The following is a 14,061-nucleotide window of genomic DNA, read 5'->3' on the forward strand; positions in this document are numbered from 1 at the left end:
CACTCTGTGCACCGAAAGTGCTCCATACTGCTTGATCAGTCCTGACACATCCCAAACTGTGCCTCTCCTCGTCGCAGTCGACTTCACAGTGAGTCACTGCAGCACCGAAGAGGCGCAGGTGAGTAAAATGCCACTTTGTGAAAATGCCACTTAGCTCATCACAAAAAACGACTGAAAAAGCTGCTTTTCTTGTCTCTTTTGGTCTAAAACACTGTACAATACAGCAAAGAATGTTTTCTGGGAAAAACAAAGGTCAAATAATTATTGTACTATGACCTCTGACAGAATGTCTGATAGGAAATGATACCTTTATTGATTGATTAATTAAACCATAACTGAACCTAAATTCAATTCTAATTTAATTTAAATGACAAAAATCTTCACTTTTAATAGTTTTCTATATGTTTCTATTCACAGATATACCTCTCTTTCTTTGCTTTGATGCCTTTTAGGCTCTGAAATCCCAGCATCATCCCATACCACATTCTTGCATCCTTTTTCATCCCACACCAAGGTCAGCAGCAGAAAGGCACCTCAGCCCAAATCAAACCATCACCTCAGAGATTCTTCACCAAGCTCCACACCCCTGCTTCTCCTCTTTCACCCCTTCAAAAGCTCTGCTCTAATGCTACACTAATTCCCCCGCCCTTCCTGCTAGCATTGGTACCACCAGAGACTGCTAGTCTGTTTACAGTTTCATTTCAGATGGGTTTAATTATCTACACAACAACACAACACAGCAGTGCTTCAGACGGAGATTAAGCCAAACTCTGCAGTTCAAGAAACACTGTTTGCACAGAGACTTCCTGTCCAGCAAAACCAGTATTCTCCACATTACAAGACATAAGAGTATTTTAGAAACTATGAAATAGTGGCTGTGAGGAGCTATTTATCTTGACTGCACTGAGAACCAGGCCTTAAATTTCCTTATGTTTTAACATATGTTTTAATAAGAAGCCTTCTTGTTTTCTGAACTAGTTTTCATATTCAGTTGATGCAACTGATACATCTGTGAGTTTCTCTGTTTTCAGTAAACAATACTGTTTTGATTTCATTATTATGATTTCATTATTATGATTTAAGTTTCTTCACACTGCACAGATATTTCACATTAAAGGCATTACATTCATACTGAGCTTTTAATTTGAAACATCTGCAGGAACAGTAATGGGCCGCTCAAACGTACAGACTGAAAAGCCGTGGGAGCGATGGGCTGCTGTTCATTGAGAATGGGACCCGGTGTTTCAGTCCAGCTGAACCACCAGCTGAGCTGCAGGGATTCAAAGTTATAAAAATTTCATGGCAATCCATTCAATGGTTGTTCAAATTTTTCAGTCTGCCAGCCCTGGGGCCATGCTGCTAGCGTGGTCAATAAAAAGCAGAGTGACATGACATTATGCTTTAATTACCACGTGAGCTACGAGAGTACAGGAAAGTTTCCTTCCCTCAGTTTGTTTTTTTTTTACCAAGCCTTTATGTGTTTGTTCTGGCCACTGCGATAATTTGAGAGTCGGGCCATAATTTAAATACATAATGGTTTTTATTTGAGAATTTATAGTAATATAATTCCATTAAAATAATTACATTTCAGTAAGCACAAACTTATAAAGTCTATATTTATTACTCATTGTGATTTTCATATGATCATGTTGATACCAAATGATGAACAAATTGTTCTAGTTAATGTATCTTGCTTTTATGGACTCACTGCTTAAAGTGTGAGTGAATGAATTTGACTTTTATGACTAATTTCTGGCCATTTTCAGCTTTAAGAGAGCTGAAAACCAGCTTTTCCAGCTTGTCATAGGCCAAGCTGCTGTATGAATTTATTGTTAGTGCTAACAGATTAGAAGAAGACACACTGTTGTCTTTAAATACCATCATGAATCTAACTGACAGCATAAAATTAGAGTTGAATGTGATGAGTCAGATTAGATGAAAAGCTAATTTCTGTCCAAAATGGTGCTTTAGGGAGCTGGGAAACAAACCGCTTCCTGACATCCAAAGGGTGAACACAAAGGCTCTTACCCCGTACACCAGCTCCCCGACCATGCCGTTCCAGATCTTCGTCTCTGGGTCCCTGGCGCCGTACTTTCCATCGGGGACGATGGAGATCTTGTACTTGATGCCGATGTGCTTGGCGATCTCCGAGGCCAGGTCCACGCAGTATCCCTCGTACTGGTCGTTGCCCTCGTACATCTCCCAGTTCTTCTTGAGCATCACGTAGGGACCCTCCTACACAAGGGACCATAACCAGTGAACCAAACCATCAGACATACAGACACGCAGACATGAGACAATGACTCATCAACACAGCAACAGACAACAGAATGACAAGCAGGAGCTGTGGCTCACTAATACCAACCAGGGCTGAGGTTAAAAGTTCCCCGTGAGGTTTTTTAACACTAGGAGTGCTATGGAGCAATGTTTTGATGAGCAGGCTGTTTTGTTTATATCTCATGTGTGAGCATGCAGGTGATGAAATACACATTCTTGCCAATGATGTCATGCTACTTAATTGATCAATATTTGGTGGCAGAAAAAGACTGCAAGCTAGCAAACATGGATGTAAATGATGTAGGCTTTAAAAGTTTTATAAGGCAGGAAATGCATTTGATGTTTTTATTAGGCCTCAAAGATACACATGATGCGTTTGGGTAACTGTGTTTATATACAAGAAACCTCCACAGGGGACATTCAGTTTCATCAGCGCTGCACATGATTTATCATAAAACATTTTTTTTTTTTTTTTTTTTTTAAAAGCAACATTTTAAAGCTGCACCAAATACTCAATATTAACATAAGCAATATGACACAGCATATTTAATTAAAGATGCTACCACTATAGCCATTACAAAGAAGAAGACAGTCAGAGGCAGGAACTAGAGGCAAAGACAACTCACAACACTTGAAACACAGTTTGGAACCAAATACAGCGTCTTAGTCTTTGTGTCAAAACTTGATTCATATAATCATTAGCAGCGTTTAAGTTTAAGCTTCACGACTGGATGCTTCTTACAGAGATGCACCTTGGGAGTCAGAGTTGATTTTGCTACTTAAGTTTTCATGTGCACACATTTCTATCTTTGACTTTCTAATCAGAGAACCATATATTTTATTATGTAATTGGTCATCATTTGTATTGAAACTGGGAGATTTTGTGTCCATCCAAGCTGTGTAAGTCTCTGAAATGAAGACATTTACTTCTGGGACACTGGATACTGAGTCAAATCCTTTTAACTCTACTGAGTAATTCAAACTTTATAAAATTCCTGTATTTCCGACTGTCACCTTGGTCTATCCAAGTACAAAAACAACATAGTGCAGCTTTAAATTTAATGTCTTTAAACTGACTTGATCCCTCCTGCTGGGAGATGCATTTCTTTCCTAAAGATAATTTAGTGTTGTACAACAGAAAGGGATGCACGTGTAATCATAGTGACAGCTTCATGCTGTATATACGCAGCACAGACTGGAGTTTAGGCAGAAAAAAAAAAAATCCTCAAAGTGTTAATGTGGATGCCTGATGCACAGAGACTCAAATAGGAGGAAGGAATGCATGACTAAGCAGAAACGGAGGCAGAGTTAAAGCTAAAGGGAAGTGAGAAATGAGCTGCAGTCAGACTGAATGACTTAATACCTAAAACAAGACTGACTCGATGTGAACGCTTAAAGTAATCAGGGGTGGCTACATCAGTCTGCACTGTAACCAGCGGTAGGTTATAGATCATTAGATTTGCCGTTGCTCAGAAAGTGATCTAAATGTAACCCTCGTCTGGTTTGTGCACTTATATTTCCAAACAAATTACTTTTTGTCATGGAAGGCAGCCTATTGCAAATTGAGAACAGGAGCAATTTATTCTGGAGACGTGTTTGCTTGACATTGCCCCAGGCCAAAGCAAGGTAAACCAAAGACTCCTCAGCAGGGAGAGAATGCAAATGCGTGGCTGAGCCTGCGGCACAACAAAATGTTACTGTACAACATAATGATGGCACAATTTAGCATTTTCGTGTCACAATGAGACATTTCGTAATCTGAAATGTATGTTTCACAGCTGCTCTTGCACAAAAAAGTCAGTCAAATATTAATTTTAACAGAATATGGACAACACAAAAAGCTCCTCTTCACTTGAAGAGCATTCATGTGCTTAATATCATCGATACTAAGCGAATTAAAAAAAAATGTATAAGCTTATTACAAAATTGTCGAACAAAGATGAACATTTTGCCGTTAACTATACAGTATCCTTATTATTAAGAATTACAGTTTCCTGGAAATAACTATGTAATTTGGTCCTAATTAGGGGGAAAATACAGCCTAATTTACTGTAGAGAGTCTTTTAGTCAGTGCACAGCAGGACATCTGAACACGCAGCACTGTGACACTGGTGTACAGGCAACAACATGCTGTATACAAAGAATTACATTTCCAATGATAAATAAATAACAAATTAATGTTTACTTGGGTTTAAATGCAGCTTTTCTTTCCAGGAAATTCCAGTTTTTCCTATAATTACTACAAAATGACATAGTTCTTTCCAGGACACTTCCTAGGAAATCATTCAGAAATTAGGGATCTGTAAAATAAAGCATTACCGAATATGTCTTAAAGCCCCTTTGCAAAGGGTTTGAAACGTCATGGTAGTATCAAAAAATATACTGCGGCAGACAGGAAAGCACACTGGTACTTAGGGACACAGAATAATGAGCTGAAAGCTACAAATGGACTAGACTTATTTTTACTTCATCTGTCTACAATCTTCATTTTTCTACAAAACAAAATTTGGGGCAATGAGAATAATTCGAAAGCTATAACCACATAAAGACTCAGCCTCATTTTGTGGGTCCGTAATTTACGAACAATTTCCAAGAAGTTTCCTAGAAAGAAATATATCATTTGTTACCAAATTGTAGGGAAAATACAGACAGTGTTACCACACTTTGAGTGAAATAGCTCCAGTTATTTGCTGGTCGAACTTAGAGAGCTGAAAATATGTCTCTAAGGACGCATACAGTTCAAGGCACAAGGAGAATAAATTGTCCAATAATAATAGAACTTTTCCTCTAAAGAAATTCCTATTTCAACAATGATTAATGACAAATTACAAAGTTCATCTTGGGAAACTTCACAGGAAATTATTAGGGAAATTGTTCAGAAATTATTTAACATCTAATTTGTCCTAAATTTGAAAACACTGCGAGTAAGGTTTGAAACTTTCTGACTCTGGTGATCTTCAGTGGCACCATCACGAAAGACACTGGCATAATATTACAGATGCTATAATCACAAATAAATTCACATATAAACTCTGCTCATTAACTGTCGTCTGAGCACCACTTCATGTGAAACATTGCTGTAGTTCCTCCAACTGGTTACTCGACATTTTACATTGGCCTGAAAACAATTCATGATTTAGCGACAGAAACATTATTTGAGGGTTGATTTTCGCAGCTGTTTTGGATGCAAATCAAAGAGGAAACAGCCATAATCCATATGATTTATTATAGCAGGGTGTGTGACAGCGCTGGCAGCCGGAGGAGTAGGCGAAGAGGCAGAGATAAAGGATTCAGTCAGTGTTTCTGGCACAAGAGGAGAGCAGTGTTTCAGAGGTCTTCGCAGTAAAGGCCAGCATGGCTGACAGGCTGGTCAATAATCACAAGCACAATGCTTCACTCACTGCCTAATGAGACTAATTAAACATGCCATTAAAAGCACACGAACACACACACGCACTCACAGTACGGGGCCCACTTGATGTCACCAATCCATACGTACATACATGTGGGTACACACGTACGTACTGACAGCACTGTGTAAAATCTACCTGTTTGATTTTGTGTGCGAATACGAGCAGTAACGAGCAGCAAAAAGATGGTCCGTGATGTACAGTAATATGAGCCCAAAACATTTTAGGAAGCAAACTCAGATTAATGCTTCTCAGTAAATGACTCATTTCTGGGTTTCTCTCATCAGGAGCCAACTGAGGCACTAATCACATTGTTATTTGACTTTGATTTAATGCGACTGTATGACACTGAAAATCGGGAGAACATTTAAAGCACAAATAGAAAAATGAAATATTTCGTCCACTTTTTCACTTGAAGTGCACTCGACTGGTTGCTGCAGTGGGACATCGTGGTCTTGTCGTGGGTTTTGGCCTCAACCTCATTTACAAACTGAACACTTGCAGCAGTCACTGTTTGCTACTTTCAGCAGCAAAAACAAAGTACAACTAAAAATTTAAAGAAGAATTTAAGGTTTCGAATTTAAATTCTATGTGTGAAAAACACTGCTGTATAAATCTCACAATTTTTTTTAAAGAATAAGTGCTGTTTTGTTTTTCTCTTTTAATGTAATTTTTACCTTTAAAAGAACACTTCCATATTCTTAACCTAAACCTCTCTCACTTGTTAGGTTTAGTCTAACAACGGTTCAAAGTCGAATTTAGAAAACCCTTTTAGCCATATTTTGATAATTAGCAGAATGAATGAATGCTACATTGCACTACCTGTTCTTCTCCATTTGTTGGCAGTTTTCATTCACAAAAATGTCACACAAGAGTAAAAGGAAGAACTTGGAGCTCGAAGGCCTGTTGTTGGAGGTCAGCAAATATCTACATAACATATTTAGCAGTGTCAGTGGTGGTATTACGGCACTTGCAAAAACCCTGTCTAAACCTGTGAACAGTGTGTCATCAGAGACCTTTTCTGAGGCAGAAATAAAGAAGGAATAATCTGACATGAAGTTAGATGCCAAAAAACAGCTGTTGCTGTGAGAGTCACAGAGATGGATGACACCTGAAGTTCACCTCCTAAAAGACTCTGAGGCGGCTGCTGGACTCTTTTCTTCTGACTACTGAATTGTAGAACAATTTCAGACAAGATTTGACATGGATGACTGATAATTTCTGTTTGTGCTTACAAGTAATTCTAAACATGAGGAAAATTACTGATTTTATTTATTTTATCTCGTATGTGCTACTTAAGAACGAAGCTGTTCATAAATGTGCTTCTTGCATGAAGCCCAATGTGTTCTCAGTGTGCTGCTGTTGCACCATCATGAGGAACTTTGGTTTTCAAAGTGCTCACTGTTCATAAAATCCAAACATGTCCTCCCCCAGAATTCCTTGAACAAAGGCTAAACAAAAACATAATTACAGCAGGACCTTGTCTGTGCTTCTTTCCATCTGGCAGATTGATAGTGCGCCAGGTTTAAAGTGCAATGGAGGAGTTTAAAGCCAAGACACACTTCATCAAAGCTTTCAGCCTTGTCCTGCCAATGCGATGACAGTCAAGCTTTGTCCTTGTCTGTGGGAGCTTTTCTGTTGATGCATCAACTTCCCAGAAGCTACGGCTGGAGACATCACAGAGATCTGTTGTCTGTTAACAGTCTGAGATAGCTATATACAAAGTGAAACCCAACAATAACGGATTAAATCAAGCATAAACGTGCAAAAAGGGGAGCTTCTTAAAATCCCCAGAGAACTGTGGAAATATTATGACCATATTGTGACAACAAGACACAAAATCCTCCAACCTTCCTCCACAACACTTACTCGTAAGGAGCATCTGGATGGTGCCTGTACAAAGCTCTGATGTGGATTAGAAATGTCTGGATATTTACCATCAGATAATTCATTATTTATAATAAATATGCAATACTGTTCCACGTTGGCTAAGGTTTATCGTTTACTGGTGGGCCACCATTCTATGCCATTGCCATTAGTTATTATTTTACTTGTGTATTTGTGAGAAAGTCTTTCCACAGCAAGCAGACAACTTTGGGGAAGAAATAACAAAAATATTGCCACAGGTTTCGGGCTTGAGTCTGAAACTCAGCAGTACCAACAAAGTTCAGTTAGGTCAGGTCCTGTACAGGCTGAGTTTGGGTTTTGGTTTTTGGCCCTGTGCAGAACTCTAGAATAATAACACCTGATCCAAATGGCCTCTGGCAGAACTGAGAGTACAACACACAGCTAAACATTGTAGGGAGAAAATTTAAAAGATGAAACAAGATAGCAAGGAAAAAAAAACAAAAAAACTATGAGGTGGTTTGAGGCTCTTTTGGGCAGCCATACAGATTGTCCTGGTCTGCACTTAGACTCAGATCTCATGCTCACTTAAACATGAAAGAATATCAACAACAGTATCATTGCTACTTCTGCTTTTGTTGTTGTTCTAGTACAAAAGCCTCACAGGCGTCTTTAAAGTTCAAGTTAAGAGAAGCCCCGTGGAGTGGTTTAGCAACTTTCTGCAGCGGAAAAGAGCGAGAACCTAACTTTAAATCTGCAGTCAGACGACAGAATTGATGCTGATTTCACTGCTGTGCACACAGTGTTGAGACAGGTTCGGTTTGCCTCGTTTGATCAAACACAGAAACCAGGGGGCGACTGGTTTATGTTTGATGACAAATGAGTACATTTTTGTTAAATATGTGCTCCCTACAAGTTCCTAAGACACAGAGGAAGTTTATGCTAAACAAACATCCCTCTCATGAACACGGCGAACAAACATTAAAAGCGGGAGTGAAAGGCAGCCATCACAACGTAACTATAATAATATATCATCCTGCAGAAAAGCATGATGGATATGAACTGGAATGATTATGGGAGCATTAGTCTTTCTAAGCAGTTTTAAGGCTTACAGGAAGCCCTGTGAGTGTGTAACGTGCTGCAAGGTAGAGCAGGTAGTCGGGGAAAGTGACAGATTTAGAGTAAACAGTAATTCAGTTAAGACATAATGTATATTCACGTTCTGGCAACGTGTCACTTTTTATCTCGGGGCCCATAGATCTTTGCAAAAATTACAAATTCAAACCGGGATGGCATTCAAGCTGTGACTGGCCACACAAACACACGGGGCATGACAATGTATGAATCTAGTACACACAAACAGGTGTAGTGGGACTTTGTTTATGCTAGTAAACAGATACTGTGCTGTTAGGAGTTGGGGACCCATTTTAGCCTCAATGGGTGTCCATCCGCAAGCACCGTCCTTAAAAAAAGACCTCGATTTGCATTTCATTTTCCTCTCGAGGGGCTCCATTACAGCTCTGAGTGGCTCCATTTCTTGTTCAGATTTCTGAACAGGGTGTCCATTAACATAGTTGCCGTGTCTCTCCTCTCGCCCAGTGTCTTTAGGGCGTCATTTTGGCTCGGGTTGTTGTGTCCATCACTCTGCCATTAAGGGCTTTCATATCCTGCTTGCGTCCAACTGGGGCTCAGTTTCTTAAAATGGGGTTCCTCATCAGGGGCTGAAAAGAGGGAGGATTGTGCTGAGCTGTGACTCTCCATTCCCACCTCCTTCCCTCCTCCACTCAGCTGCTACATGTACGGTCAACATCTGGCTGCTTTACTCAAGTCAGCCACGTCAGAGTCACTGTTACAGCCAGAGATTCACATGCCATGCAAAGGCCATTCATTTCTATCATGTGTAAAATGCTTTGATTGGTTTTGTAGGTGTATGAAACTCTTTTATGAACTCTTTCATCCCTACAACAAGAACAAAAGCCTCCGTAACGGCAGCTGGTTGCGTAGCTGCTTTTCTCGAGATGTTTATTGGTGCAATAAAAGGAAATCTAAGTGGCAGTAGTTAGTTCTGCAGCTGTATAATGTTTTGTAGATGTTACTATAGGAATAATAAAAATAAATCCCATTTCTTTAAGGCTTTCTTCACTGAAAATGTTGTACTGTTGTAACCAAGTTTGTGATCCTTGAACTCTGGTCGTAGCACACAACATACAGGCCTTCACGGGAAGTAAATGTGCTAAATTGTGGGCATCGTACTGAAATATGAATTTTTGCGAACTTCATCAGTCCTTTGTTGGAAACTTTACTACTAGAGATGTTTTTTAAAGCTGGAAAAATGTTTAATTTTACCATAGATTCCACACATACAGCATATCTACAGTCTAACAGTGTTAAAACACAGCATCAAACAAGAAAAATTACCCAAGAACACAAGGTTCATGACAAATAGTCGTTAATAGTGTCAGAGTGAAAATACAGAGAGTAGTGTAGTAGTACTTGTAAAGAGCCTCAGAAAAGAAAAATAACTGAAGCACTCAACAAGGAAGAGGTGGTGAAGCATAACAGTGCAGCTGACCACCACACTTTTCTGTCAGTGTCGGAGATTTGAACGCAGGGTTTGATGTTAGACATAGGATGTAAGATGTGTAGCCACTGAACCTCAGGCCCCTGACTCTGTATATCGCTAAGCTATTATGTTCAGTGTAGTCTGCAGCAGCACCTGATAATAAAGTCTCCTGGTATTACAAATTGCTAAGAATATGAGTGCATACATACGTGTGTGTCTGTGTGTGTGTGTGTGTGTGTTGGCGAGCACATGCCAGTCTCTTACCATGATGGTAGTAACTACAACCGTGCGGTTCTCCATGCCGGAAGTGTCATTTGGAAGCAGCGGAGAGTCCTGGATCAGCACCAGTTTGTCTGCATCGTTCCAGTAGCCGATCTGCAGTGAAAAGAAAAAAGAAAACACAAGTGTCTGTCCCACATTGGGCATATGTGTTCAAGTGCATGTGCTAATATAGTTTTGGTGAACGGCATCTCCGACACCAGAAGAGCACAACGGAGGCCTGACAAAATTGGATGTAACTGCCAAAACGACATGGAAGAAAGCCTCCTCCCCTCTGTATCTGAGCATTCCTGACTTTGTGACCCTATAACAGACGGTTCCCATTATTCGTGAAATGGTCCAACAACAGGAAATATCACGATGTGGTGTCATCGTGTGACCAAAGTGAGGAACGTATGCGAATTTTGAGATCGATGTTGTGCTTCCTCTTTTTGTCTAAAGTCATGTTCAGATGATGTTACTGTCGTCTTCCAGACGTCCTTCATGGTCAGACTGACTGACCGGAACTGACAGATGAGATATGCTGTGGTCAGAATATAAACATACAACAAAAGAATGTAGGGAGGAGGTACACCGCAACGATTGGCTTATTATGTATGACTTTTAATAAAAAGCCAATACGTATCTGCGAACCAATACTGTGTCAAACTTGTGTATTGTAGTGGAGACGCTGAGCGAGCCAGCTGGTTGGCCGCTGCTGGTGGCGAACCAGAGGGAAACGAGAAGCTGTGATTGGCTAATACCTCCTGTGCGCCGGAGCATCGGGATGATTGAGGAACACGGAAAATGTAGCAGAGAGGCTGTGACCCAAACACACACACACACACAGTGTCCTCACAGGACCCTCGCTGTGAGCAGGACGACAGGCCAAAGCAGCTCCTGATTGATGGGAGCTCCTCTCTGCTTCCTCACCCCCCTCCCTCCCTCCTCCTCCTCTACCTTGATTGCTCTCCATTTCATTTCACCCTCTTGCCATCACTCTCACAAGTGCTCTCTCTCTTTTTCCCATTTTCCCTGAATTTCATCTTCAGACATCCATCCTGTCATAACAGAAGCAGAGATGCTGGAGGCCTACTTATGATAATAGAAAATGCCACACTACATACTGCATCGTCTCAGCCCCCAGATACTTCACATGACAGCAGTCTGCCCATATCTCTGCCCATACTGAGGATATATTGTGTGAGTTAAAACGTACAGTGTTACTGACTCTACTTGGACGAATATTTATCCATGACACAAATGAAAGCAGTGTGGTGTGATGTTTTACCCGTCTGGGTCCATTATTCTTCAGCTCAAACACGTCCATAGTGTAGTTGACCCTGCGGCCATAGTGGTCAAACTGGACATTACCTGTTAATCCCTGCAGCCGGACCTGCACACAGAGGAGGACATAGAAATGTATAAGCACCATGTATAGTATAGTATAGTATAGTGTAGTATAGTATAGTATGGTATTCAAAGGTAGAATAAAACACTGCAATATAAAGGGGTCCATCAGGGTCAATTTTCTACCAAAAAAAGACAAAAACAGCTCAATTCAAGGAAACCGATAAAGAACGTCACCATCCCTGTGACAATTTATGTAGTAAGTATGATCTAAAAGCTGTACATAGAGCTTACTGTGGCATAACAGCTTTTCCTTTCTGAACGTCACAAGGCTGGAACACACTTGAAACACCCTTTTTGAGGGCATTAAAAGAATAGTTCAATATTTTGGTACAGAGGCTACGTGAGCAGGTTCTGTAGCTACACCATAGCTGACACACACCTCTTCAAAAATGTCATTACGTGTCGGGGGTCACGACGGCTGCAGAGATGCCATAAGGTGGCCTGTGACTGGTCAGCTTGGGCAGATTGTGTTTTTTCCTAAAGCTTTCTGATGCTGGTGGAGATTGTGAGGATCAGAGTGAATACAATATGAAGCCAGTTGAAGTTCGGCGGTGAATTATAACTGGGTTGGGACTCCTATTAACCCCACGTGTCACCTACAAATCTAGCTTGAGATGAGAAGATCACTGTCAGTCTCATGTCTATGTATGAAGCACAGAGATGGAGTCAGGAGATATTTTAGAAGATCAGTCTCGACCAGTCCAAGGTTCAAAAATACTCCTACCAGCATCTCTTAACATTATTAGTTACCAGGTTATATTTTATTTACTTGAGCTTTAGACAGAAAGCTAAAAATGAGAAGGAGAAAAATGGTTAAACTTCATGTTTGTTTTGTTTTTTTTTTTCCAGTTTTTGCGAGAGAAAAAAAGGAAGCTGTGAAATCTTCAGTGAGATTACATCAGTGTGTGATGTCTTATCCTTCAGCAGTCTGTAGCTGTTTGCAAACACCTTGCATTTCTCTTTAATCCCCCCCTGCTGTTCCTCGTCTCTCTCTCTCTCTCTCACCTGTTTGAGAGTGCGCTCCATGTCAATGCCTTGGTTCCACGGGGCGGCGGGGTTGGCGAGGCAGTCGCCGGCGTTCCCCCGCCTGGAAATGTCCACTTTCTGCCTGCGCAGGTTCCTGAAGGCCTCGGCCATCACCATCACCCCGTCGTATGTCAGCGCTGAGGTGTACTGGGAGACAAGAGGAGGTGATCAGAGTTACAGATGTTGCTGTGTGTGAGCACCATTGGTTATGCACATGGTTCTTCAGCTAATAAAACAACATCACATAAAAACACTGCAGGAGGAGTTATGGTTAGGACTTTAAAAAAACCAGCAGGGAGGGAACACGTGATTTTTAAACTACAGTCTTAACGTAACCTGGAGGCCACACTGCTGTTCTGTCTGTTTTAGGTACATACAGCACTGGGGAACACACACCAGAAGAAAAAAAAAGGTATGAGGCCAATTAAATGCTGATTTAGCTGGACAGGCAAAGTGTTCTGCAATATTTGCTGGTCAGATCTCTTTAGAAACAATCTGCGTAAGGCTGCCTCTGAGAGCACGGCGACTTTCTGCAGGGCCAAGCAGTACGCTGTAACGGCCTGGCTGTTGCAGAGACGCAGCAGTTTTACTCTGCTCATTATTTTCTGGGACTGGAAAGGAGGAGAGGGCAAGAAGAGAAGAGCATATTCCCCACAGTGTAAGCCTCCCCATTTCCCCTAATCTATCTTTGACCTGAAGACTCCGTGTTGCCTCTGATTATTTGCGTCTACGAAAATCACTCTCTCCCCCATGAGCCATACATTTCCCTAAAACTCACCTCTGGCGCAGGAGAAAACTAATTGAGTGAATGACGAAAAGGCAGCAAGATGGAAAGCGAGCGGGAAAAAAGAAAGCAAAAAGGCGAGTGTTTTGTCCAGCCGGGTAGCAGTCTGGCATTAATTATCCCAGCTAGCAGGAGTTCATTAACTTTGCCTCCGGCCGGGGGTGAATCCTATTCATTAGCCCACTGCTCACTGTGACATTATGGCTCTCTACGGAGACTGCTGCACTCTATCCCCCGGTTACTCTTTGACAAGCTGCCCAAAGTAACACACACACACACACACACACATACACAAACAATCGAGGTGAGGGATAAACTAACTGACGGTCAGGAGCATCTCCATGGTGTTCGATGAATTCTTCCCATGGAGCTTCAGAACAACTGACGATCCTGTGACATGATTCAGACATCAGCCAGTTTCTGTTTCTTGAATCAGCAGATTGAAGAAATATTCCAATTTAAGAATTGTTATTTGTCCTGTAAGT

The 14,061-nt window shown here is 41.0% G+C and overlaps 1 protein-coding gene across 3 annotated transcripts in view; it reads right to left on the bottom strand.

Moving 5' to 3' along the window:
• LOC121190527 (glutamate receptor 4) overlaps positions 1-14,061 on the bottom strand; it is a 98,718-nt gene that overhangs the window by 23,519 nt on the left and 61,138 nt on the right. For 2 of the 3 annotated variants that reach the window (XM_041051328.1, XM_041051327.1), the window contains exons 7-10: positions 12,772-12,939; positions 11,645-11,749; positions 10,360-10,470; positions 2,029-2,235 (exon numbers count right to left, since the gene is read on the bottom strand). In XM_041051328.1, the coding sequence (XP_040907262.1) occupies positions 2,029-2,235; positions 10,360-10,470; positions 11,645-11,749; positions 12,772-12,939 (591 nt within the window). Of the gene's footprint in view, positions 1-2,028; positions 2,236-9,220; positions 9,254-10,359; positions 10,471-11,644; positions 11,750-12,771; positions 12,940-14,061 lie in introns of those variants that run through there. The other variant, XM_041051329.1, reaches the window with a different exon arrangement.

The sequence above is a fragment of the Toxotes jaculatrix genome, chromosome 12, assembly GCF_017976425.1.
Source record: "Toxotes jaculatrix isolate fToxJac2 chromosome 12, fToxJac2.pri, whole genome shotgun sequence".
NCBI lineage: Eukaryota > Metazoa > Chordata > Actinopteri > Toxotidae > Toxotes > Toxotes jaculatrix.